Source organism: Marmota flaviventris, chromosome 13 (assembly GCF_047511675.1).
Source record: "Marmota flaviventris isolate mMarFla1 chromosome 13, mMarFla1.hap1, whole genome shotgun sequence".
In the NCBI taxonomy this organism is placed as follows: Eukaryota; Metazoa; Chordata; class Mammalia; order Rodentia; family Sciuridae; genus Marmota; species Marmota flaviventris.
Genome location: NC_092510.1, coordinates 41,568,992 through 41,594,415, shown reverse-complemented (window position 1 = coordinate 41,594,415; position 25,424 = coordinate 41,568,992). Strand labels below are relative to the sequence as shown.

Genomic DNA, 25,424 nt, shown 5'->3' with positions numbered 1-25,424 from the left:
GATTGGAAGCTCTGTCCCGCCCTGGGCCACTGGGCCTTTTCTGTCGGTGGTCACCCTTCCCCTACCTGGCAGGCGAGGGGGGTGGGGGGCGGCTCTGCCCCTCAGCAGGCTGCTGGGCCTGCTCTGTCTTTGGTCCCAGTTCCCTCTACTATGCCGGCGCAGGGGGAGGGGGCGGCTCAGCCTCTCAGCAGGCGACTGCTCCTCTTCTGCAGGTGGGTCGCAGGCCCGCCTACCTTGCAGGAGTGATTGGAAGCTCTGTCCCGCCCTGGGCCACTGGGCCTTTTCTGTTGGTGGTCCCCCTTCCCCTACCTGGCAGGCGAGGGGGGTGGGGGGCGGCTCTGCCCCTCAGCAGGCTGCTGGGCCTGCTCTGTCTTTGGTCCCAGTTCCCTCTACTATGCCGGCGCAGGGGGAGGGGGCGGCTCAGCCTCTCAGCAGGCGACTGCTCCTCTTCTGCTGGTGGGTCGCAGGCCCGCCTACCTTGCAGGAGTGATTGGAAGCTCTGTCCCGCCCTGGGCCACTGGGCCTTTTCTGTTGGTGGTCCCCCTTCCCCTACCTGGCAGGCGAGGGGGGTGGGGGGCGGCTCTGCCCCTCAGCAGGCTGCTGGGCCTGCTCTGTCTTTGGTCCCAGTTCCCTCTACTATGCCGGCGCAGGGGGAGGGGGCGGCTCAGCCTCTCAGCAGGCGACTGCTCCTCTTCTGCCAGTGGGTCGCAGGCCCGCCTACCTTGCAGGAGTGATTGGAAGCTCTGTCCCGCCCTGGGCCACTGGGCCTTTTCTGTCGGTGGTCACCCTTCCCCTACCTGTGCAAGTTTACCTCTTGACTTTTAATTGACAGAAGGATGACATCAGACTTTCAAGTCCCTACTGCGTTCTAGTTAGATTATTAACTATAAATTCTTACAAATTTTGTGGTTAGGAGGAATTATCCTTTTCTCCATAAATAAATGGGTCTGGTCTGTGAAAAAGGGATTTGGGATTTGGTTTGTGAAAAAGTTCACAAAAGTCTCCCCCTTCAGGATAAATTGGTTTCCTCTTATTGACATTATTTTGGACCTATATTTCTCCTGCAGATAACAGGTGGTTTGCTGAGGAATGTGACATATCCTGTCTACTTAAGCCAGGCAGGCTGCAGGTAAATTGCTTCTTGAACATTAGCACAGTGGGTCCATTAGATAGAATTATTCCCTTAAGCTTGGGTTCCCACCATTTGCATCTATCTGTCCCCTATCAGAACCAACAGTTGAGATGGCCCTGTAGATTTGAAAAAGAAAGAATTTTCATCCACTTACAAAAACCTGTCTTAGGGTTCTGAATGGAATCGCTTATTACTTTATTAATGTTTCTTTCTATATCTTCCCTGATTTCAAAAAGCAAATTTGAGGGCTGGGGCTGTAGCTCAGTGGCAGAGTGCTTGCCTAGCATGTGTGAGGCACTGGGTTCATCCTTAGCACCACATGAAAATAAACAAATAAAAGAATTCTGTCCATACACAACTACCAAAAAAAGTTTTAAAAAGCAAATTTCTTATTAATATACATATAAACAAAGCTAAAAAATTAATAGCTGCCCCTGGGATTTGCAAGTTCTTTGTTTAAAACATTTTTAAAAATGATTAGCTTCTTGCTGATATGGTAGCAAGTGAATATTCCAGTGTTTGAGCACATGAAAGACCTTGCAGTTTTATCGGGGATACCAGAGAAGTTTCCCACCCAAGTTTACCTCTTGACTTTTAATTGACAGAAGGATGTACCAGGAATAACAACATCTAAAGTGAAGACTTAAGAAAAACTTAATAATGACTAGATTATCCTTAGGATTCTGCATTTTCTATGCATTTTTGTATTTTTTTAAAAATAGCATATCTATCACAGAAATTTAGTTAGCATCTTGGAATTGAACATGGCTGTGAGTGTGAGAGAGAGCGAGAGGAGAAAAGGATTTTTTCTCCCAGTGCTGGGGATGGAACCCAGGGCTTCAGACATTGGAGGCAAGTGCTCTACCACTGAGCTCTGTTCCCAGCTTTTTTTTTTCTGTTTTTGATGAGTCATAGTCACCATACCTAGTATTGCAGCTGCCAGGCTTTGATATTGTAACTCCTACTGCCACAAACTTAACAGCCTGTCTGGTTTAATGAAAACATTAAAGGGCTTGACTATAAAAGGAGGTTCCGTAAAATCCTTGGGAAATAGCTAGAAGCAGATGGATTCCCCTTCAGAGACCATAATTCCACAGGCTGTGTAAAGGTCACATGATCTCCAAAGCATTCGTCCCTGCCTATTTCTGAAGATTGTGCCTATGGGCTTCCTCTCTCAATCTTATTTGTGAGCTCTTTTTCATTCTCTGACCCAAGAAGGAAAAAAAAAAAAAAAAGCATATCACTGATGTCTTTTACTTATTCTATTATAGTATGTCAGAATAAATGAAAAGAACATTTGTCTGGCCAAAAAAAAAAAAAAAAAAAAAAAAAAAAAAGAGGTAAACAGAAAGAAAAACTATGGAAGGAAAATAAGATGTGGCCCAGATATACAGTCATATAAAATGTATACCATGCCATAAGGCACTGTGTAGCTCTAAAAGCAAGCTTCAGATTTGGCTCTGAGCTTTACCCTACACAGCTAAGAACAAATCAATGACAGGATTCACTTGTCCACAATTTAGGCTTTGCTCAGCAGAGAGATGTGAAGACAAGTCCTTAGGGACCTAAAGAGTTGGAACACATTCAGGGAGGCCTTTGGGGTTTGGGTGCTTTTTCCCCAGTTGATTTGAGGAAGAAGTCGCTGATCCAATGCTCTGGGGTTCTAGGGGGACCCAGCCTCGCTCCTCCTCATTTTCCCCTCTCCTGAGCCCTGCACTACCTTCTCATAGACAGAAGGTTGGGTTGATTTACTTAGGGGTTACCCTGTTTGGGGGGTATAGTATTTGTTCCTATTCACATTGGCCATGGATTTCCAATTTTGACTGCACATTAGAATTATTTGGGGGAACTTCTCAACTTATGTAACTGTCTGGGTACCACCCAGATTAATGGAATACAGACCAGTGGGAATGGGCCCAGGGATTCTTTATTTTGTCTTAATGCTCCATCGAATTGTATGTACAATGGGAGTAGAGAATGAGCGACAGCTGGGCATACTCTACGATCTACAGAGCTTGACTGTTGATCAGAGTCACTTGAGCAACTTGTTTAATGTTCCCATTCCTCAGCACTCCACCTCCTAGTCTCTCCAGCTACCTGAAGCCAGGAATTCCATATTTTAAACAAGAACTCCAGGAAATTCTGACGCAGCTGACCCACAGACACAAGAGTCCACAAAGGGTAAAGGAGACTGGGCACCAGTCTGATCTGACCACAGTGGGCCATGGGACCTTTTGGCCTGTTAAGTACTTTGATTTTGTTTCCTTGCTGGTAAAATGGTTGGAGAAATATTCTGCTGTACTCTACATCCTAGATGGTTGTAAAGATTTCTGGTTGATTCCTAACTAGAATGGGGGCAGGGCTGGGGATGTAGCTCAGTTGTAGAGCAGTTGCTTAACATGTAGGAGACCCTGGGTTTGATCCCCATGACAAAAAAATACAACTCAAATGGTAGTTCCAAGGGGATGGGGGCCTGTTAATTTTTGTATCCCTGGCATGTAGGTCAGTGCTTTGTACACAATAGGCACCTAACTAGATTAAAAATGAACTCATATTTGGGAAATCAGATTAGAAAGGATTAAATATGTTTGTGGCACCAGATATGCATTCTTACTTGAGGTGTGTGCACATGTGTATGTGTGTTCAGGGAGAAGGACTGAAATCCACAGACCTATTTTGGATATCCTGGATTTCTAGGTTCATTAATTTCAAGTCTATTTGCTGAGAGCAGTGATGTATGTGAGTTTGGGGCCTGGCACAAGAGTGCCCTTTGGCCTAGTTTCTCTTGTGTCAAAATGTGGGTAGATTTATGTGATCCAACCGGAAGATGGTGAAATTTACCACTGCCAGCATAAACACTTCTATAAGAGCCCAACATGCTAAAACAGTGCTGCAAGAGAACAATATTCTTATGGCATGTGTAGCTCTGAAATAAACTTATTATAACAGCATGGGTTTTCTTAACGAAGGAAGGGCAATTTACTGAAGTCTGGATATCACTTTGGTGATATGAGAGATTATCTACAAATAGCACCTTCTGAATAGTAACCAAACCATGACCTTGCTTATGTGAAATGTCCAATTAGAGTGCACAAAACAGCACCAAGTGCTGAGATAAGGGAAGTGGGCAGAGCAAGGACTGGGCCGGGTTAGGTTGGGTGCATTGCGTGCCTTAGCCAAGTCAGTTCCCCACCCAAGACCAGGTTCCTCAGCCGTAAAATGACAGACTGAATGATTATCTCTAAGGTTCTTTATCTCTCCAATAGGCTGTGAAGCTCTGATTGTAAAACTGTTAAACCAGAATTCTGGCTACGAACAACCTTTAAACAAGAGGCCTTTTGTAGGGTGGAAGTGGAGAGAGGTCATTCAGCTCAGTGGTTGAGTTCAGGTACTGAACACTAAAAAATAATTACACTTCCCTAAATCCACATGGAAAATCAGAAATGTCTAAAAGCAACATAGAAATGAATCACTGAGACAACTACTGATGCTTTTTTCTTCCTGTTACTACTTATATCAGGATGCATATTAGTTTCCCATGACTGTGCAAAGAAATCACCACAAGCTTGGTGGTTTAAAACAACATAGATCTATCATCTTGCAGTTCTGGAGGTCAGAAGTCTAAAATGGCTTGACAGAGCTTATTTCTTTCTGGAGGTCCAAGGAAATCCCTTTGCTTCTCTTTCCAGCTCCAAGAGGCAGTCTGACCTGTGGTCCTACATCACCCAGCCTCTGCTTCCATCATCTCCGGCTCCCTTACCTCCTGCTTTCCCTTAGGAGAATCCTTTGTTCATATTAGACCCCCTTAGATATAATCCAGGATAATATCTCCATCTTACGGACCATAAATTAATCATGTCTGAAAGTTCCTTTGGCTGACATCCTAGAGTCCTTGTGTTAAGTGTAAAGGTTCAGGACGATAACTCAGACATTGCAAAACCCTAATCTTCAAAAAACAATGTTGCAAAACCCTAATCCTCAAAAGACATTAAGTAATTGTTCACAGAAGTCCTCTAATTAAGGTAGTACATTGAAGAGTGATGTTTTATAGAGATCTTCTAGTTATAAGAATTGGAAAGAGAGTGAAACTCAGTGGTAGAGCACTTTCTTGCCTAGCATGCATCAGGCCTAGGTTTTAATCCCAGCACTACCAACAAAGCCAAACAAATGATCACAAACCCCTTCAAAACAAAAACAAACATTTTTCCAGATGTAATACGAATTAAACAGCAAATTCCACATCTCAGAGTTCCTTCCCTCCATTCCTGGACTTCTTGGTAGCTGAGGGCTGCCAGTGAGATGTCTTTGTGTTCTGTTGAGCAGATGCAGATGAGAATATGCTGAGTCTGCTGGGAGAGAGGCTGTCATGCCCCTTGAGGCAAATAAAAATACAGGAGGCTGTATCTACAGTGCATCTTCGAAGCCTTTCATTTAGAGTTTCCCAAATAAAGGGCCTCTCATTCCATGTCAAACAGGAAAACCAACTATTCTGCCCAAGGATATAGGTGAAATGTGAGTTAATCCAAATGGGAGGAATAGTCATCCTATAAAACAAGTGAAATGACTGATGTTGAACCAGAAGATTGGCAAAATCTCAGGAATATGGACCAGTCATAAAGCTTTGAAAGATAAGGAAATAAATATAGGTTCTTCTTCTTACCTGCTCACCCAGTTCCTTGGGAAATGTAGTTACATGTAACTATTACTCATATGCAGGTGAAACTTTGCACTGTTACCCACAAGGAAATATCTGATATACCATTGATTAAATTTGCTAAGTTCTTTGGTGACTTTAAAGAGCATCTCTCTATATATTTTATTTAATTCTCACAATAATCCTTTGAAATGGTTGATAGGCTTTTTAAATCTGTGTTTACAGATAAGGAAACTAGCTCAGAGGGATGCAATGACTTTCTTAAGGTCACACAGAAAATTAATGACACAGGTAGGATTTGAACCCAGATCCTGTTCTGCTTTTGACTGTCTCCCTATAAGACAGTCCATCTGTTGCCTTAATGCCTCCTTCCTCACTTTTGAACTATTCCTAGTTTCTCCCAAACTCTACCATCTTACTTCACAAAGTGTGGCTAGCTAGTATGTAAAGAAGAGCATGAGTGTCCTCAGGGAGTCTGTCAGAAATGCCACATTTTTTTCCACCTCTTCTCCAGCCTCAGATCTCAGGTAGTTCCTGTGTACAACCAAGTTTAACAAGTACAGTTTGGTCAAATTTGATCATCCAGGCCTGACTGATACTCTCAAGTGGCTCCTTCACTTCCCTTCTCCCTGCAAAACATGGTCAGGGCCCAAGCAACAGAGTTCCACTCATTTCCTCTCTCCTTTCAGAACTTCCCCCTACAGGTCACTGGTTTTATAGGTTCAGAACTCCTCAGTCCTCTTCATTTTCCCTTGAAGGTTCTCATGCTGGTATCTGGTCACTTTAGCAAAGACTCTACTTCAGGAAGTTTCCTCACAAAAGTCCATAGCAGAGCATGTTTTCCTAAGAAGTTGGATCTGACTTCATTGTTTTCTTTAGGAGAGCCTGCAACTTCTCTTTGGGATAATCAAAGAGAAGCAATTTGTTCTTCCTTCCCCTCAATTATGAGAATCTGTGGCAGCAATAGCAAGACATATTGGCAGCAAAGGGAGGGAAGGAAGATAAGGAGTCAAAATAGCCCAGATAATCAATCAATTGGGGTTAGTTTGGGGAGAGAAAAGAGAACAGATAATTAACTTGGAAAAGTTATTCTCTCACTTTCTTGCTTTCTCTACATTCTCATCTCCACCCCTTAAACATTAAGAAACATCATTTTTAAAAGCACAAAAATTGTCAAAATCTTTCAGGCTCCCAGGTCAGAGGCATTAAAAATTCAAAAATAAACAATGATTAAAAAACAATTAAAACCACCACAACAAAAAAGAACCCTGAAATTTGCCTGATGAAAACAGAAACTAGGAAAACACCAAGCCAAAGTTTTAAGACCTAGCAAGTACAAGTTTAAATTTCAAAGAAAGGGGTGGCAGGGGAGGGCATCCCTGGTCTTGTTGGCAGGAAACATACCTATACCCCCAGCAGGGGCCAGAATATGTTTTACACTCCAGAGGAGATCGAAAGGCCAACATACTCAAACCGGCCCTAATTTATGATAGGCCAGTTGGGAAGAATGTGGTATTTGTTGATTGTTATCTCTGTAAAGAATGGTGTCTTTGGAAGAGCTGGGTTGATCCCACCGGAAGTCTTGAGTGTAAACTTGGAATATATTCATGGTTTTCTGCAAGTCTGATAAAGTTGAAAAATCCACCCATTCTTAGAAGGGGATGGGACTGTAGATTGTATGCCCAGGCTTGTTCTAGGAGAGTCCTTCTAGACTGATCCAGTGGCTCTTTGACAAGTCTCAGAAGGTTGGCCGTAGAGATTGCTCTTTAGCTCTCTCAGCTGAGTTTTATTTCCCCTGCTGGGAATCCTGTGACTACTTGGCCACTTATATCTGAGACTGGGCAGAAAGGGCTGGAAGAATTCAGGAAGGAAACCTCAGGATTTAGGATGCCAATGTCTTGTAAGATAGGAAGTCTAATCTTAAGAAGTCTAATCGTCCTTCCTAAGAAGGAAGGTTTTTTCTTAAGACAGGAACTGATGTGTAGGTCTGATTGAGTTTCACTTCACGGCAGTGCCTTCAGAGTTTACAGATTACACCTCAAATTGAGAGTCTTTGCTACCAGGATTGTCCCCTGGGTAGAGAAGTGCTCCTTGGTCTCCATAGTTGCTGGCTTTATTCTAGGCCCCTGCACTCTTCTCCTGTTCCCTTCCTTCCTCCCCACAGGACACACAAGAAGAGTAAATACAGCTGCTTATTTCAGGCTTAGCCCCAAGTCTAGGGGAATGGGATGGAGCTGTAACTCTGTGCTTCAATTTCAGGGACCCAGTGTGTTCTATCCTGTCAGTGTTTAGGGATGGGGATGAGAGGGAATAATCCATTTCAGAACATTCATTGCACATGGAAATCTTTAGCTCTGCATCAGCACAAGTGTCAGAAAGGGCCGTCCTACTCAATCATTGTTCATTTAAAATACACCAAACAGTGCCACAGATGGGGGAGGGGAATGAGGCATTTGGCAAGACTCACCTTCATACCTACCTGGAGAGGAAGAGAAAGAGACCTGGCTAACTGTATCTGATAAATTCTAGCCGGTAAACTTTCCCCCAAATCCAGCGATAAGAATCCCGCCTATAACCTGATTCTCATACAGGGAAATATTTTCTCTTTAGCAAGTGTGTCCTTGAGGGCTTAAAGATGAGGGCTCAGAGGTTTCAAACTGGCTGCTGGTGGGGGGGGGGGGGATCCAGTTTGCAGATCTGTTTTATTTGGCACTTGCAATGGTTTTCTCTTTTAAAATTAGTTTCCAACACTAACAGAGCAAAAGGTTTCAAATACATATCTATATTACTGTCATTTCTTGGAAAAAAAATAGAAGTTCTGGTTCCTATAAGTCCCAAATTCCACAAAGTTCACACACACACAGTCAACCCACCTGTCCTCACCACCCTAAACTGACCTGCTTTATTCTCTTACATCTTCTGTCCATTTCAGGAAATGATTGGTAAATGCTTTGTTCGGTTTCCCGACTACTTTGCTGACACAACACCATTTTGGAATAACAGAAAAACTTGGACTTTTGTTTCTGAATCTCTCAATTCAGTCTCTCAACCTTGCAGGATCTCACAGATTCACTTTTCTTCTGGTTAGGATGCTGGAACCGTGGAGGAGTCGGGGGAAAATGGTTCAAAAACTTTAGGCTATGAAGTAAGCCATTTTCTTTGACTTTTCTAAGACTCAGAATACCTGCCACAGATCTGTTTTTTGATTTTTTCTTTAAAAAACTAAGGGTGAAAATTCTAATTTAGTAAGTACTTTGAATTGTTTGACAGTAGGAGGCTACTGAAGCCCAAAGCATTTATTATCATTACAGTTTATGACAATAGCAACAGAGTAGCAAATTGCTTTATTGACACTGAACTTGGGTAAGTATCTATCTCTGAAACTAAGAATTATTTCAAAATTCTACCTACTACAGTCAGCTATGCACACTATATAGTGAATAAAGTTTTTAAGGTGAAATTTACGTAATATAAAAATTTAAAAGTAAACGATTTAGAAGTATTTAGTACATTTCAGTGCTACGCAGACCACTAACTTTATCTAGTTCCAAAATCTTTTCATTACTCCCAAAGGAGTCCTCATACTATGTTAAGCAATTGATTCTTTTTCTCCTTCCTCCCTGTCCCTGGTAACTACCATCTCTGTGGATTTACTTGGATATTTCATATGAATAGAATCAGACAATATGTAACCTTTCTTGTCTAGTTTCTTTTACTCTTTTTAATGTTTTCAAAGTTCATCCCCCTTATAGCATGTATCAGAACTTCATCCATTCTAATGGCTGAATGATATTGTGAATAAGTTTTAATTAAAAAACAGAGAATCTATTCTTGGTACTTCTGGCTTTTTGCTCATTGATTGCTAATATACCAAAGGGAATTAAGACTTGAAATGACAGAGGAAAGCAGGTTCTCTATTTACAAGGCCTCTTACCAAGAAAGTGGTTTTAAAGAGATATACACAGGTAGGGACATAAAACTATTTCCAGGAGTGGAGAGAATAGAGTAGGAAGAAACACTTAACAATTAAGTGTTTGTCTTACTTAAAGTAAATATGCAAGTTAAATTTCCCTCAAGTTTATGCTGCAAGTTGCCTTTTGGCAACTTTAAATTAGATTGGTGTGCATGGTGTAGTGGTGCACACCTATATTCCCAGCAGCTTGGAGGCTGAGGCAGGAGGATAACAAGTTCAAAGCCAGCCTCAGCAATTTAGAGAGGACCTAAGCACTTAGCAAGACCCTGCCTCAAAATAAAAAATAAAAAAGGGTTAGGGATGTGGCTCAGGGTTAAGCGCCTCTGGGTTCAATCCCTGGTGCCAAAAAAAAAAAAAAAAAAAATAGGTGGGTGTAAGAGGACTATTTCTTTATACCTATACCAAGCCAACTGTGGAGGGGTTGGAGCGTTGGAAGATGGTATATTCCCTAAAGCCATTCAGTTTCCTAACTGCCATGCAGATGAAGATGCCAACCACAGAATAACAGAATAATAGCAATGAACAAACACATCCTGAGCTTTACCCAGGTCTCCTGTATAGGGCCTAGTAGCCCCACTCTCAGATGGGGAAACTGAAGCACAGCACAGTTAAATAATTTACCAGTGGTTACACAGCAGGTTAGTCATAAAGCAAAACATACTAAAGTAGTTTGAGGGCGGAGCCTATCCTGTGAACCACTGTATGATATATCTGTTTTACAACACGTGTGACAAGGTACTACATGGTTCTGGCCATTGGGGATGGGAATGGGGGATGCACAGGAAGGGAGAAGATGGGAAGATGGCAATGCAGACCTGCCATTCATAAAGTTGAAGGAAGGATCTGGCCCAGGTTCCACCATAGTTGCCTCTGTGCCCTCTTAGACATGTGGAACAGATGTGGAAGAAGACCTTTGATGACACCATGGTTTGCCATTTTAGCCTGCATAAGAATCACAGGTTATAGGACCCTACCTGCAGAGAGTCTGCTGCAGTAGGTCGAGCACAGGAAGGTGATTTTCTGCAGGTTCCCAGGTGTTTCTCATGTTATGTGGTCCTCAGACTGCAGTTATTTACTTATCTATTTTCATACTTGGAATTGAATCCGGAGGTACTTTATCAATGAGCTACTTTGCTAATTTTTTAAATTTTTTATTTAGAGAGAGGTTCTTCCTAAATTGATGAGGGTCTCTTCCTAAATTGAGGAGGGTCTCTTCCTAAATTGATGAGGGTCTTGCTAAATTGCTGAGGCTGTCCTTGAGCTTTGGATCCTCCTGCCCCAGCCTCTGGAGTTCCTGGGATTATAGGTGTACATTGCCACATCTGGCCTCAGACCACATTTTGAAAGACATTTGTCAGTTTCATACAAGATCCACTGTTGTTTCTTTCCTCTTTGGAAAAGCAACAGCTGCAGAGGCTATTTTGGGCCAGCAAGGACCCAAAGAAGGTCACAGCTCAAAGGCCAAGTGAAACCAGTCCTGGGTAGAGCCTAGGAATGGGGTTCCTGGTGGTGCATGAAGTGCTTAACTACTTAGAATGGGGGTGGGGAAGAGATGGGGCTGGATCTGCACTCCTAAATGCTTTGAGCTCTGGCAATGCATACCCTCATGAATGTTTTAATAGACTGAAACAGCCAGTTTCAGCATGGAGCAAATTCGCATGAATCAGCTTCCCCAGCCCCCAAACAGCTGAGTCATACCCTTTTGTCCTAAGTCACCTGGTCCTGCAGCCCAGTGGAGAAAGCAAACAAAGCCCTCAGTGTGTGGCCTTGAAATAAGTCCCCAGAAACCTTCATGTCCTGGGTTCTATGAAGGAGAAAAAGAAAATTCAGAATCTAAAGCCATTCAAAAGCATGTGCACTGACTCTTCTCCCATGTCACAGGCTGAGTTTAAGAAATGATAATTAAGTGAAAACTCTTTCAAAAACTTGTTGGTTCAGCAATCGATTAATTACTGAATCTTTCCCCCTAAGCTTTTTAGTCGAAATATGCTTGGAGCTGAGATGTAGTTTGGCAGTAGAGTATTTACTTAGCATGTACCAGGGTCTGGGTTTGATTCCCAACCCCAGAAAGAAAAAAAAAAAAGAGTTCTTTGAGAAAAACCAAAACCAGAGATTAACTTTTTGACACTTTGTTCCCCTGTCGTATCACATCCATGTAGGGCCTAATTTATAAACTGTCTAAAGATTAAAATGACAGTGCTCAATAGACAAGTGCTTTCCTAGGCACAAAACTGCTGGAGCCTGAATCAAACACAGGTCCCTGGCTTCTAAAGGAAATGCTGAACTCATAGTAGGAAAGGTGGAAAAGAGAGAAATGAATAAAGAGGAGGAAAAATCCTACAGAGATAACCACTGGCATTGTCCAGTGAATTACCTTCTACATATTTACTATTTATATAGTATACCCTTATCTATTCAATTTTGTACCAGACTTTGGTAATACGGCATTTAATTCTACATGATATTCCAAACTCTGAATGTACTATAATTTGACCTTTTCTTTCTCCTTCTATGCTAAAGTCATTTCCATATATTTGACTTTTATAGATGAACATCCTTTTGCATTTTTCCTCTCTAGCTTCCACATGTGAGAGAATATATGGCCTTTGACTTTCTGAGTTTGGCTTATTTCACTTAACAAAATGTTCTCCAGTTCCATCCATTTACGGGCAAATGCCATAATTTCATTCTTCTTTAAGGCTGAGTAATATTCCATTGTGTATATACACCACATTTTTTTTTTTTTAAATCCATTCATTTGTTGAGGGGCATCTAGGTTGGTTCCATAGCTTGGCTATTATGAGTTGAGCTGCCATAAACATTGATGTGGCTGTGTCACTTAGTATGCTGATTTTAAAATCAATATACTAGAGAATATCTTTTCTAATTGACCATGGAAAGAGAAAACTGGCTGTGACAGGTTCAGTGAGACTCAGCTGGACTTGCTTCCTAACTCCTCTTGCCTCCCTAGATACAGGGAACTGGACAGCAGGGGTCCAACTCAGGTTTGCAGGGGAGGTGAGGGTGTGTGTGATGTCTTAGGCCCCATGGACAGCTCAGCTCATGGGGGGCAGGTAGCAAACTTCTAAAGAGAAGTCAGATTTGTGCATCTGGCTTCTGTGCCGTTTGAAATACCCTTTCCTGATGGTTCCTAGGCAGTCTGACCTATTGGGGTATGCCCTGTAGTTGACCATTTTCACCAGATATTAAAAATTTAGAGATTCATAGTTTAGGAATATTAATTGTCTAGAAGCATTCTGAGGCCTCAGCTTTAGCATTAATGGATCTAAACCAACCAACCAACCAACCAACCAACCAACCAAAAAACTAATGGTGTTCCCTGAACCTCAGCTCCATCCCTGGTCCTTTAAACCAAATTGGCCCACCCTTATTCTACCTAAGTGAGCACATTAAACCCAGCTATGGGCAACAGAACCTCTCTACAATATTTATACAAGATCTTATTTGCATTTGTAATCCTTGCTCTTCTTGTTTTTTTAATCTTTTGACTCACTGTCTTTCAGGTTTTGACATCTGCTTCTGTCTTTTGCATTTAGTTTCGACTCTCTTCTCACCTTTGTCTTGGAACCTCACTTAATTTCAATGTCAATGTACATCAGGTAAAAGGCCTCAGTCCCAGGGAACTTCACCCCTGCCCTGATAGGCCCTCTACCAAGAAAGGAGAAACTGTGGTTTCCTTCTAAGGCACATCTGCTTTGGAATGGCCTGTGTGGGAGCCAGAGGCTGGCAATTCATCTGAATCCTGACAGGTCACATGCCCTTCCACTCATTTTGGCTAATTTACTAGGAAATATCCAAGAAATGGTGAGAGAGAAGGGTCATGGGGCATCTCTATGCCTGTTGGTCACTCTAGCTCTCACTTTGTCATGAAGGGACACACAAGAAAAACATACTTGTCTGACAAACTAATTGAATGGATTTAGCCCCAGTGATCAATAGCTTACCTTATGGGGCATCCATCTTGTCTTTATCAGCAATTTGATACATGGGAACTAGAGCCTGCATTTCAATACACTGTGGTCATCTTTGCGCACATAAATCGAAGTGGCCTCAAAAGCTTCAAAGGCCAGACATTATCAAGGTCTGTTAGCCTTTGTGATCTAGGTGTGATCATTCCTGCTCTGCCTGGGGTTGAGACTGAGCGATCTTAGGAAACATCACTCAGAGCACAAACTTTCACTGCTCAAAATCATGCCAAAGTCCTTGCTGTGACCAGGAGCTCTCCTTGCTCTGGTCCCTGTCTGCTTCTCTGACCTCTCTTTTCCACTCGCCCCATGGCTTGGTCTGTTTTTGTTATAGGCCTTTCCCAGTATTGCTTCTGAACATACCAGCTCAGTTTCCTCTGCCTGGAACATTTTCTCTCAGACTTATATGGCCCTATTTCTCACTTCATTCAGGTTACCTCAAATGTCATCTACTCAGAAAGACCTTCCCTGATCACTGAAATACAACAGCAGCTTCTGTCATTCTCAATTTCCTGCTGTATTTTCCTCGTAGCACTTAGCCCTGACATTTTATTCACATACATGTACACTCCTTTTGTTAGAATGTAACCTCTGTGAAGGCAGGAACATTGATTTGTTCTTCTGTTTTCCCACCCTGATTAGTAACTGACAGAGTAGATATCTCACATATGATAGCTCAAAAATATTCAAATATGAATGCCATAGTATATATAAGTCTAAGAGAAAAACTGCCTTTTAAGAACTCAATTATAGCTTCATTTGCACTACCCAGGGCTCTATGATTATCATGATAGGAAAATCACTTCTAATCTATAAAGGATTATTTAAGGAAAATTCTCTAAAATAGCTTTTAATGAGAATTATGTGTGAGATTATTCATATATATGAATAATATATATATATATATAATTAATATTAATTAATCCTCCTTGAATCCCATTAAGGCAGATATATCATTAGCACAGATAAGAACAACTGGTCTAGGTAAAATTATAACTTAAATAATGCCATGTGTATTGAAGGTACCAGATCCAGGAACTCAGATTCCTGAGTTCAATAGCCAGTTTTTTTTTCTATTATGACACACTGTCTCCCATAGGGTCTGGTCAGAGACATTTACCATGCAATATTCATTCAGAAAGAGTGAGCTCATAGCTATTTTGTCCCTAGATTTCTGATACCAATCAGCCCAGCAAATGATGGCACAAAATAAGTAAAACATAAAAGACTTTGAGACATTTGTGACCTTCCCTTAAGCACCAGAAACCTCCACATCTTGTTATACAGTGGACACAGTTGATTTTGAGGTCTTTCAAAGATGGTAGAAAGTCTAGGTTTCAGAGGAAGTAAATAGCAAAAACAGTTGGTTCTCATAGAAGGCAATATATACTCATTCTTTTATTTAATAATTACTTATTGAGTGATGACATGGGCTACGCACAGAGCTAAGCACTATGGATGTGGTGATGAATAAATAAGATGAACATTGTCTTTGGCTTCACAGAGCTTACAGACTAGAAAGAATCTCACAGAGCTAAAATTATGTTGTTTCCATAAAATTGTTATGTTTTCATTTATACATTTACTCAAGAATTATTTATTGTTGGGTGCAGTGACATACATCTATAATCCTGACAGCTCAGGAGGCTGAGGTAGGAGGATCATAAGTTAGAGGCCAGCCTCAGCAACTTAGGGAGACCCTAAGCAACTTAGTGAGACCCTATATTTTTTAAAAAAGAATTATTTATTGATTATATACTACATGCCAATTTTGTGTTAAGAGCAGACAACAGTGAGCAAAACCAGATATGATTCCTGCCCTCATGGAACCTACAGTCTAATGAGGGAAACATTAAATAATCCTGTGCATATCTGGTCAAATAAGAGAAACAAGATAGGCTTAATTTTCTTAAGTGATTCTTGTTTGAGGAAGTACCATTTACACATTCTCTCCCAGGCTTATGTGGCCTTGTTTCTCACTTACACTGAGATTTGAAGGACTGAGTTAGAAATTAACTAGGCAATGGGGGAAAGGAAAACATTCTAGGTAATCCAAATAGCATATGAGAAGATCATGTTGTAGAAGAAAAGATGGTAAGCAGGAAGTCTGAAAGAGGCTAGTGCGGCTGGAGAGCTGGGAATAAGAAGCATTCTGATGGCAGAGGAGCCTGAGAAGTAGCTGGAGGAAAACCATAGTGCATTGTATCTGACAAATGTATTAAGTCAAAATTGTGCAGTGTGCTTTTCCAGTTGGTTTCCAGATAAGGCTCATGGTACTGTATCAACTGCATGCCCGGGAAACACAAATGAAGCAGAGAGGCTCACTACACAAAAGAAGAAGAGAGGCTCACTGCACAAGCAAGAGGGAAGAAGACTAATGGCTAGGATTCACACTAAAACCAAGACTATGCTTCTTACCACGGAGGGTGACACTGAAAAACGAATAACTTTTTTGGATCTTCTTCTCCAGAGTGTCGCATGTCGTAGAGGAACAAAATGCTGTTTTGGAAGCCCACGGAGTTAGATTTCAATTCTTCATCTGCTACCTCTAAGTTTCTTGGGTATTAAATAGAAATAGAAATATTTCCTTTTCCGGGTTCTTAGAATTAAATAAGACACTGTTAAAGTACTTGGCACAGTGTTTGATTCTTAGCATGAACTCCTAAAAGACACGAGGTTATAAAGATCTGATTAGATTGTTCATGTGAAAGCAAAATGAGCCCTATTACTCATGTTAAGAGTCAGGAACCTACTTTTTCTGAGCCTGTTCTAATGTTCTTTACAAAAGTCGGGCCATTGTTTCCCTCATCCACCAGGTGCACTATAAAAGCCACCGTCATTCTTTTTTAAGCTCTCTCTCTCTCTCCTCTCTCTCTCTCTCTCTCACTTTTCTCTTGTTTGAGGTTGTTCGTTTCTAGACTTATGGGTGTTCTTCCATTTGGAAATCTCTGTTCCCCATCAGGCTGGGAAACCATACAGGAGAAGAAATACCTACCACTCTCAGTCTGGGCCTGCCCTACCGTGGTCAGAGGTCTGCACAAAGTAGCTGGTCGCGACGCCGCCGGACGGGCCAATCAGAAGAAGTTTGGCCCTCTGCAGTTTCCGTCCGCTCACTAGGAGGCGCTGCGGTGGCGGCAGCGGCAGCGGCGGCGGCGGCGGCGGCAGCGGCGGCTGCCGGGGCCGTCGCGGGCTGGGTCTGTTGGGCTGGCGGCTAAGGCTGGTGGCCATGGAGTGGGGCTCTGAGCCGGCTGCTGTGAGGCGGCGTCGCGTCGGAGCCGAGCGTCGGGAAGGACTGGAGGCTCCGTCGCAATCGGAGAGGGAGGCCTCGGCTCAGGAGCCCTTGGTAGACGCGGCCAGAGGCCCGAGGACGCGGAAGAGGAGCCCGGGGGGTAGCGGCGGCGCTAGCCGGGGCGCGTGGACTGGGCTGTGCGAGGCACGCGCAGTGGTGGCAATCGCTGTCTACCTGCTCGCTCTCCGGTTTCTGGTACAGCTCTCGCTGCAGCAGCTCGTGCTGCGAGGGACCTCTGGGCACCCCGGCGAGTTCGACGCGCGCCATGCCAGGTACCGGCAGCTCTCGCCCGGCACTGCCCGCGCGTCCCTCTGCGTTCCCTTCCCGGGCGCCAGGGCACGGTACCTGCGTGCACCTGCCGGTGCGGGACGCGGAGGTTTAGTCCCCGCATCGCAGGTGCACGTGTGGTGGGGTTGCCTTAGGTGCCCTTCTTCTGGGGTCCGAACTGCCAGGATGGGGACTTGTCTGGTCTCCTGTTTATCTCGTGGTACGTACGTACAGATTCGGGGTGGCCGGGTGGATTGAGCCTCCTTTTTCACTTACACGTGGAGCTGCCTTTTTCACTTACTCATGTGCTCTCCCTGTACATGATTGGTTGTTAGTGGTATCCGCATCTTCTGGAGCAACTTTCACTTTTTGCCTTGATTAGCTTTCTTACTTTTAAAATGAAATGAATGAGAAAGAAATAATATGTGTCCAGACTGTACTATAAATTCGGTTTTGTGTGTTGTGTGTGTGTGGGGGGGCACTGTTGAAAGGGTCTAGTGTAGTGTTCTTTCTGAGATTTACAGCCCCCAAATCTGAAGGCTATGGAGTCTCAATGGAAAACCCATTCGAAACTTTGCACACAATTTCAGAAGTTCTCAAATTGTCTTTGGGGGTGCCCTAGGTTAGTGACTGTAAGGTTTAACCTTTTGTTTTTAAAAAGACCTTTAGGTGTGTTAGGAAAGGTGATTAAGTTGGGGGTATTGTAATAAGTGTCTGAAAGTTAATAAAATCATAAGTCAGCAGTTTTCAACAATCATTGTATTTTAAAAACTTTTTCTTTGATTGCAAAGTGCTGAAAGCTTTTTAAGGACTTTCTGGAACACCCCTAACCCTCTCTTTTTCCTTATTTGTAAGCATTGAAACTTTTTTTTTTTTTTTGCTTTGGGATAGAGTTGTTGTGGCCTGAATTGAAGTTTTTAGGTCCTGTGTGCACAGAAGGAAGGCTGAGTCCATTCCTCACCAAATGTTTTTCTTTGCTCATTTACCCTCTTGACTTGATTGTTTTTGCTTATTGATTTCTGCCACTTAGAATTGGAAACCCAGAATTAATAACCTTCAGGAGTGGTGGCACCCTGAAGTTGTATTCTCTCCTATCCAGCCTTCAGTGTTCACACATTTTGAATATGATCCTGTCTTTCTATTGATTTGTTATGGAGATTGAGAGAAACTGGAAGCCGGATGGGTAGATAAAACTGAAGGCATTAACTCTTGGGAGGCAAAATAAAATGATGGAATTTTACAAATGATTGTTCTATAGGGTTGGGGATGTAGCTCAGTGGTAGGGTGCTTGCAAATAAGTGCTTGATTTAATAACAAGGCAGTATTTTTTTTTTTTAATAGGAGAAACCAAAGAACTACGCTTTTTTGGGGGGGAAGAAGTGGCATGTAATAGAAAAGTTGCTCTGTTCTAAGTGTTAGTTTTAAGCCTACAAGTGTTTGTCATCATCATTCTTTTGGCTGCTTCCAGGGATTATCTTGAACATATAACATCCATTGGCCCCAGGACTACAGGAAGTCCAGAAAATGAAATCCTGACTGTGCACTACCTTTTGAAACAGATTAAATTGATTGAAGTTCAAAGTAATAGACTTCACAAGATTTCAGTGGATGTACAACGGCCTACAGGCTCCTTTAGCATTGACTTCTTGGGAGGCTTTACAAGCTACTATGACAACATCACCAATGTTGTGGTAAAGCTGGAACCCAGAGATGGAGCCCAGCATGCTGTCCTGGCTAACTGTCATTTTGACTCAGTGGCAAATTCACCAGGTATGTACCTGTTTTTCAGACATTTTAAGACTTAACAGCTAAGAAAGTTTATTAACAACCTGAAGATGTTTGGGCAGTTTTGGGGGGCCATTTTCTTGGACAAGTCTTTTTGTTGTTGTTGTGATGAAAGGTATCAGTTTTAAGATCTAACCATTCAGTTTTCTCTTATGTGCTTCATTATTATTACTTTTTAAAATATTAATGCTGGTAGCCCAATCATGAAATGTTTTTGGTAGACTGAAGCAGCCTAATCAGTGTTACCAGTCTGTGTCCTGTGTCCTAGAGTCAGGTCTGTCACTTCAAGTGTTTATTTAGTTAGATATTGTAAAAGTAGTGGGGATACTTGGTAAAGAACAGTCTTTGCCTTTAAGGGATACATGATTTGGAGGATACCACTTCTGGCAGTTTCTGTTGACTTGTAAAGGGAGAATTTTGTGTGCCATTGCTGTTAGAGTACACAATTAATTTAAAATCTTGCTCTGAAATATCTGGAAAAATAGGATACTTGATATTTAGGACAGTGCCTGATATAATGTATATTTTCCAAATGATTGAAAATCTCCTAAATAGAACTTTCATTTTGTAAAATAAGATTCCTCAGAAAATTGTTTTCAATAGTTAAAGTAGGAAAAGTGGATAGATACAAATAGAAAATAGCATTTTACAATGTTATCATTTAGAATGTACTTGGCTTTTTCAGAAATCAGTATGCACATATTTGTTATGTAAAAGCTGGAGTACTTTCCTCCATGTTGGAAAAACCAGTGTCAAATTTTATGTCAGAATAAAAGCACTAATAAAACAAGCATCATCCTCTATTATACATCAGTTCTGGGAAGGGGCACATAAGTATCATAATTGTTTAAAGGATATTATATAAGAAAGATTTGTATATAAGTAAATGTAGAGGAAGAAAAAATAATTTTCCCTCTGTCCTTCATAGTTCTTAGATGGATTGAATTCCTGTAATAACAAAAAGATTGTTTTTTTTGGTTGGGGGGCAGTGCTGGGGATCTAACCCAGGACCTTGTGAATGCTAGGCAAACACTTTACCACCGAACCATATCCCTAGCCTGAGAAGATAGATTGAAAAGTGAAAAATCAAAGTTTATTACCATGTATTACAAGGAAGGTATCCAGGGAAAATGAGTAAATATCAAAGAGGTGGCTTAGAACTCTGGCTTATATAGCATCTTCAACAAAAACACAGTGCCTTTTGAATTGACAAGACAAAGGAAAAGGACTCCGAGTCTCCATGGCCAGTACATTGTTTGAATATAAATATATTGTAGATAAAACTAGTTAGTAAAGTTTGTTATTTAGATTTCTCCGCTGCAGTTTCTAGGTTAATAAGGGTCTAAAATTGTCTTTGGTGATCAGCCTTTGACCTTCTTGGTAGAGAGGGAAGGTAGAATACCTCCATAAATTTATATCCTATTGCCTATTTTAGGCAAATAGGAGGAAGGCAAGAGCATTTATCCACTTCTCAGTTGCTTTCAGCTCAAAATAATCCTTATGCCAAAGTGGCATATATTGGAGTAGGAGGAAGGCAAGAGCATTTATCCACTTCTCAGTTGCTTTCAGCTCAAAATAATCCTTATGCCAAAGTGGCATATATTGGAGTGGCATATTCTGTTACTCTTGGGGCCAAGTGTCATAAATTGCATATGTAGTGTGCTAATTAAAGAATGGTATTTTTGTGAGCCATTAGAATCCATTTTTACCTAAATTTTTATAAGAATACCTATACCAATAGTCTCAAGGAAATTTCTGTCAAAAAGTTGTTAAAAATAATAAAATAAGGTTTTGCACATTCATCAAATAGACTATTACCTAAATTATTCTTGTGGGATAGAAATTGAAGTATGAGTTTTTTTTTTTTTTTTTTTTGTACTGAGGATTGAGGGGTACCTGACCACATCCCCAGCCCTATTGTTTTTGAAACTCAGGAACTAGTACCAATTAGGAGTAATCTTATTCACACAAAAGCCTTAATTATCTTTTTGAGTCTGCTGTGAGGTTCTCAGTCATTGGTAGAAGAGTTATTGAGTTATTTGGGGGGTGGCTTCAATTTTGGGGTTAATTCTAAACAGAAAGGTATGTTGGTCAACTACTCCCCTTTCTCTCTCTTCTAAGATACCAGAACCATTAAAATAAGGGAAGATAAATGGATGGAATAATTTATTAATCAACCCTATAATGATAAATATGTTTTAATTTCCCTTTTACTTTTAATAAAGAAAAATTTTATTGTTTGCTTTTTATTATAAAATGATTCTCAGCCTCAAAGTAAAAGTAAATGTTTTGGGGCTGGGGTTATAGCTTAGCCATAGAGCGCTTGCCTCACGCATGTTAGGCACTGGGTTCTATCCTCAGCACCACATAAAAATAAGTAAAAATATTATGTCCATCTTTGAAAAAAAAAAAAGTAAATGTTTAAAAAAATGTTTTTATTTCTGGACGGCACTTTTTTAAAAAAATTTTTTTGTAGTTGTAGATGGACAGAATGCCAGAATGCCTTTATTTTATTTGTTTATTTTTATGTGGTGCTGAGGACTTAACCTAGTTCCTCACGCATGCTAGGCAAGCGCTCTGCCACTGAGTTATAGCCCCAGCCCTTTTTTGTTGTTGTTGGTAATTAGATTGAACCCGGGGACACTCTACCACTGAGCTACATTCCCAACCCTTAGTTTTTATTTTTAGACAGGGTCTTGCTGCGTTGCCCAGGCTAGCCTCCAACTTACCATCATCCTCCTGTCTCACCCTCTTGATTCCAGGTTCATGCCACCATACCTAGCCAAAGGTGGCACTTTTTATTTTTTTTATTTTTAGAGAGAGAGAGAGAGGTTTATTTATTTATTTATTTTTTAGTTCTCGGTGGACACAACATCTTTGTTTGTATGTGGTGCTGAGGATCAAACCTGGGCCGCACGCATGCCAGGAGAGCGCGCTACCGCTTGAGCCACATCCCCAGCCCAAGGTGGCACTTTTTAGTAATGGCAACATATTCTTGCAGAATAGTAATTAGATAACTATTACTTTGTTTCATTTTGATTAATACCACAATTCAGTAATCACTACCAAGACAAGAATTGTTAATAGTGTTTCTTCTTCAGTAGGAATTGGATCTAGAATTTAACAAAGCCCAAACAAGCATTTTTATTTTAGCTGGCGTCCTTAACCCCTTTTGTCTCATTGTGTCAGATGTGGAACAGCCATAAAAACTTAAATTGAGCAATAAATATACTAATTATGTCCACTTTGAAATGATATTTGAACATTATGTTCCCAGAATTGAAAACTTGGAACTTCATGGAATAAGTTTACTGAGAGGAGAAGGAAAAATTAACATGGAATGCCTCCCAGGTTTTAGGTACCAGGTTTGTCTTGTATAATCCTCACAACAACCCTGGGAGGTGGCTGTCATTATTCTGCTTCCTAGACTGGAAAATAGTGGAGTAAAGCAAGGGCTAAAATTTATTTCCTAATCTTTCCTTTTCTAAAATAGCCATTAAACTGGAGCACACTGCCTCCCAGTGCGTAGATCCAGAAATGCTCTTGCTTGGGTTATGATAGTTTATTTACTTGGAATACTCTTTAAACTTATTGTTTTAAATTTTTTGTTTATTTTTGGTACCAGGGATTGAACCCAGGGATGCTTAACCATTGAGCCACGTCTTCAGCCCTTTTTATTTTTTATTTAGAGACAGGGTCTTGCTAAGGCTGACTTTGAACTCAAAATGCTCCTGCCTCAACCTCCCAAGCTGGGATTTCAGGTGTGAGTTACTACCCCTGGCTCTTTAAACTTTTTATTATGGAAAATCTCAAATACATAAAAAGAGAATGTTTAATGAACCCCAATGTACCTATCATTCAACTTCAGTGATCCAGTCTTAATTTTCTGCTTCTACCCCTCTGTTCTTTGATGATTTTGAAGCAGATCTTAGCTATATTGGTTTCTCTGTTTTTCATTCTATATTATTTGACATGATCATAATACTACTAGTTACTTCACCTATAAAACCTAACAATAATTCCTGAATACCATCAAATATCCAGTCAGTTCCTTTAACTACCTCTTACAGTGCTTTAAAAAAAATAAGGCACCAGAGTCCTTTTTATAATATCCTTTAATCAACATATAAAATTTCTGAGTTAAGAGGTTAGGAGATTTGACTAAATCCTCTGCTTTGTCAGTGGTGGGACCAGATATATGACTTAGTTAGGCTACTGTATCTACCAGACAAATGTTTTCATTGTGCTTTTCCATCATATGATTGATCCGCTTGGAAGAACCTTAAAAAGTACTGTACCATCCAAACCATCCCCTCTGTTGATGTGGAATGATTTGTAGCTTTTATGATCTTGGTAGGAAAATAAGCAAGAAGGGAGTGGGTGGCAATGGGAGATGATGAAGGAAGCAGTAGGTACCAGAAATGAGAATATTAGAGGATGCAGAATAAGGAAAAAAAATGATAAATAGCATTCAGTTGCTGAGAATACCAGTTTCCAGTATAACTTTAGGTCTCATCTGTTTGCTTTATTCAATAGATACAGTCTACTGTGAGCCTGGATTGGTTCCAGTCTCTGATTGTAAGTCAGTGAGCAAACCAAAGATCCTCATGAGGTTTATCTGTGGTAGGGATAGTGGTCACCTGACAATGACAGAGTTATGCTTCTGATCATGCAGCTTTTGTGATTCTTCTCTGAGGGAAAAAATTCCATTCTAAGGCATTACAATTATAATGTAAAAGTTCTAAAATCTGAGAAGCAAATCTGTTTTTCTGGTTTGAAGGTGCCAGTGATGATGCAGTTAGTTGTTCAGTAATGTTGGAAGTCCTTCGTGTCTTATCAACATCTTCAGAATCCTTACGGCATGCTGTGGTGTTTCTCTTCAATGGTGCTGAAGAAAATGTCTTGCAGGTGAGAACTGTTTTAAATACCAGGCTTGAGTAATAATGAGAATAATAACAATAACTAACACTTATGCATTTTTATTATTCATATGAATAGTATTATAAAATGGTATGCAAAAAACATATTGTACCTGCCAGTACTTTAGAAAATCCACTGATGTTAACATGTTCAGTATATGAAGAACTCAACTCAGAACAGTTCATCTTGGCAGTGTTTGATTCTTTTGAGAGCTCTTTGATGGCATAATAACTCATATTTAGTTTTTTTTGGAGTTACAGAGATGTTTTCAGACAGGCATATAGAATGAATGCCCTGCCATGCGAATTATCTCTTCCTTACTCTTGTTCTTTTTGTCTTTCTTTTGCCCAGCCTCACATTTACCAAGGATGTTGTTTGGCACCACTCATGGCACCACTCAGGCTGCCTCTCTGATAAATGACTTTCTAAAACTCAATAGACTGCACACAGCCATTAGATGTAAAGAGAAACAGAGGATGTCTTCAGCGACTGCCTTTGAGAAATGATTCTTTTGTTCTTATATTCTTTACCTCATGAAGATAGCCAATCTGTCCTTTTAAATAAGTACAGTAAAAAATTTAGGTTCTGATCATTTACCCTGTATTTATTTTCTTTCCTTCTCATTAAGGCCAGTCATGGTTTCATTACTCAGCACCCCTGGGCCAGCCTGATTCGTGCTTTTATTAACCTGGAAGCAGCTGGTGTAGGAGGGAAAGAACTTGTGTTCCAAACAGGTATGCAACACCATGCTCTGTGTATTTTAAGGCAATTCTGATTTTTTTTAAAGTGGAAAGTTTTTTGACTTAAGTAATTCCTTAAACAATCTCTTTGTTTTTTGTTTTTGCTCAGCAAGTGCTCTTTTCACTGAGGAACATACCCACTGTCTTTAATGAAGTATGTCTTGAATGAGCATTCTTTGTAGAATATAAAAAAGTATAAATTTACCTAAGTTTTCAGAGTTGGTAAATGGCAGAGCAGGATTTGAATCTAGGCAGTTCAAGTTTAGAATGTCATGTAGGTAGTGAACATTTTATTCATTATGGGTGATCCTGATATAAATAACTTTAAATGAGAATCATTTCATGAATTAAAATGAGAAAATTTATGTGTAGTTTAAGGTATTTAAATTTATCATTGAATTAATTTGAATGTAAAAAGAAATCCAATAATATTTAATCCACCAGAGAAATGTTTAAAAAAATTTTTTTAGTTGATTTTTTGATACTGGGGATTGAACCTAGAGGTACTTTACTACTGAGCCATATCCCCAGCCCTTTTAATTTTTTTTTTTTGAGACCCTTCTCACTGAGTCGCCTAGGGCCTTGCCAAGTTGCTGAGGCTAGCCACCTTGAACTTGTGTTCCTCCTGCCTTATACTCCTGAGTTGCTGATATTATAGGTGTGTGTCACCATTCCCAG

General features: G+C 40.8%; 1 protein-coding gene and 1 long non-coding RNA gene across 4 annotated transcripts in view; one reads left to right on the top strand and one right to left on the bottom strand.

The window, feature by feature from the left end:
• The window catches only part of LOC114098839 (uncharacterized), a 36,099-nt gene extending 19,256 nt beyond the window's left edge, over positions 1 to 16,843 (bottom strand). For both annotated transcript variants that reach the window (XR_003583802.2, XR_011704041.1), the window contains exons 1-2: positions 16,741 to 16,843; positions 16,164 to 16,407 (exon numbers count right to left, since the gene is read on the bottom strand). This is a non-coding gene — a long non-coding RNA (uncharacterized lncRNA). The remainder of the gene's footprint in view (positions 1 to 16,163; positions 16,408 to 16,740) is intronic.
• Positions 16,844 to 16,883: 40 nt separating this feature from the next.
• Positions 16,884 to 25,424, top strand: part of Ermp1 (endoplasmic reticulum metallopeptidase 1) — a 54,441-nt gene continuing 45,900 nt past the window's right edge. For both annotated transcript variants that reach the window (XR_011704101.1, XM_027943061.2), the window contains exons 1-4: positions 16,884 to 17,306; positions 18,770 to 19,071; positions 23,867 to 23,994; positions 24,635 to 24,740. Coding sequence is in view for 1 of the 2 variants with exons in the window: in XM_027943061.2 (XP_027798862.2) it covers positions 16,972 to 17,306; positions 18,770 to 19,071; positions 23,867 to 23,994; positions 24,635 to 24,740 (871 nt within the window). In the remaining variant the exon portion in view is untranslated. The remainder of the gene's footprint in view (positions 17,307 to 18,769; positions 19,072 to 23,866; positions 23,995 to 24,634; positions 24,741 to 25,424) is intronic.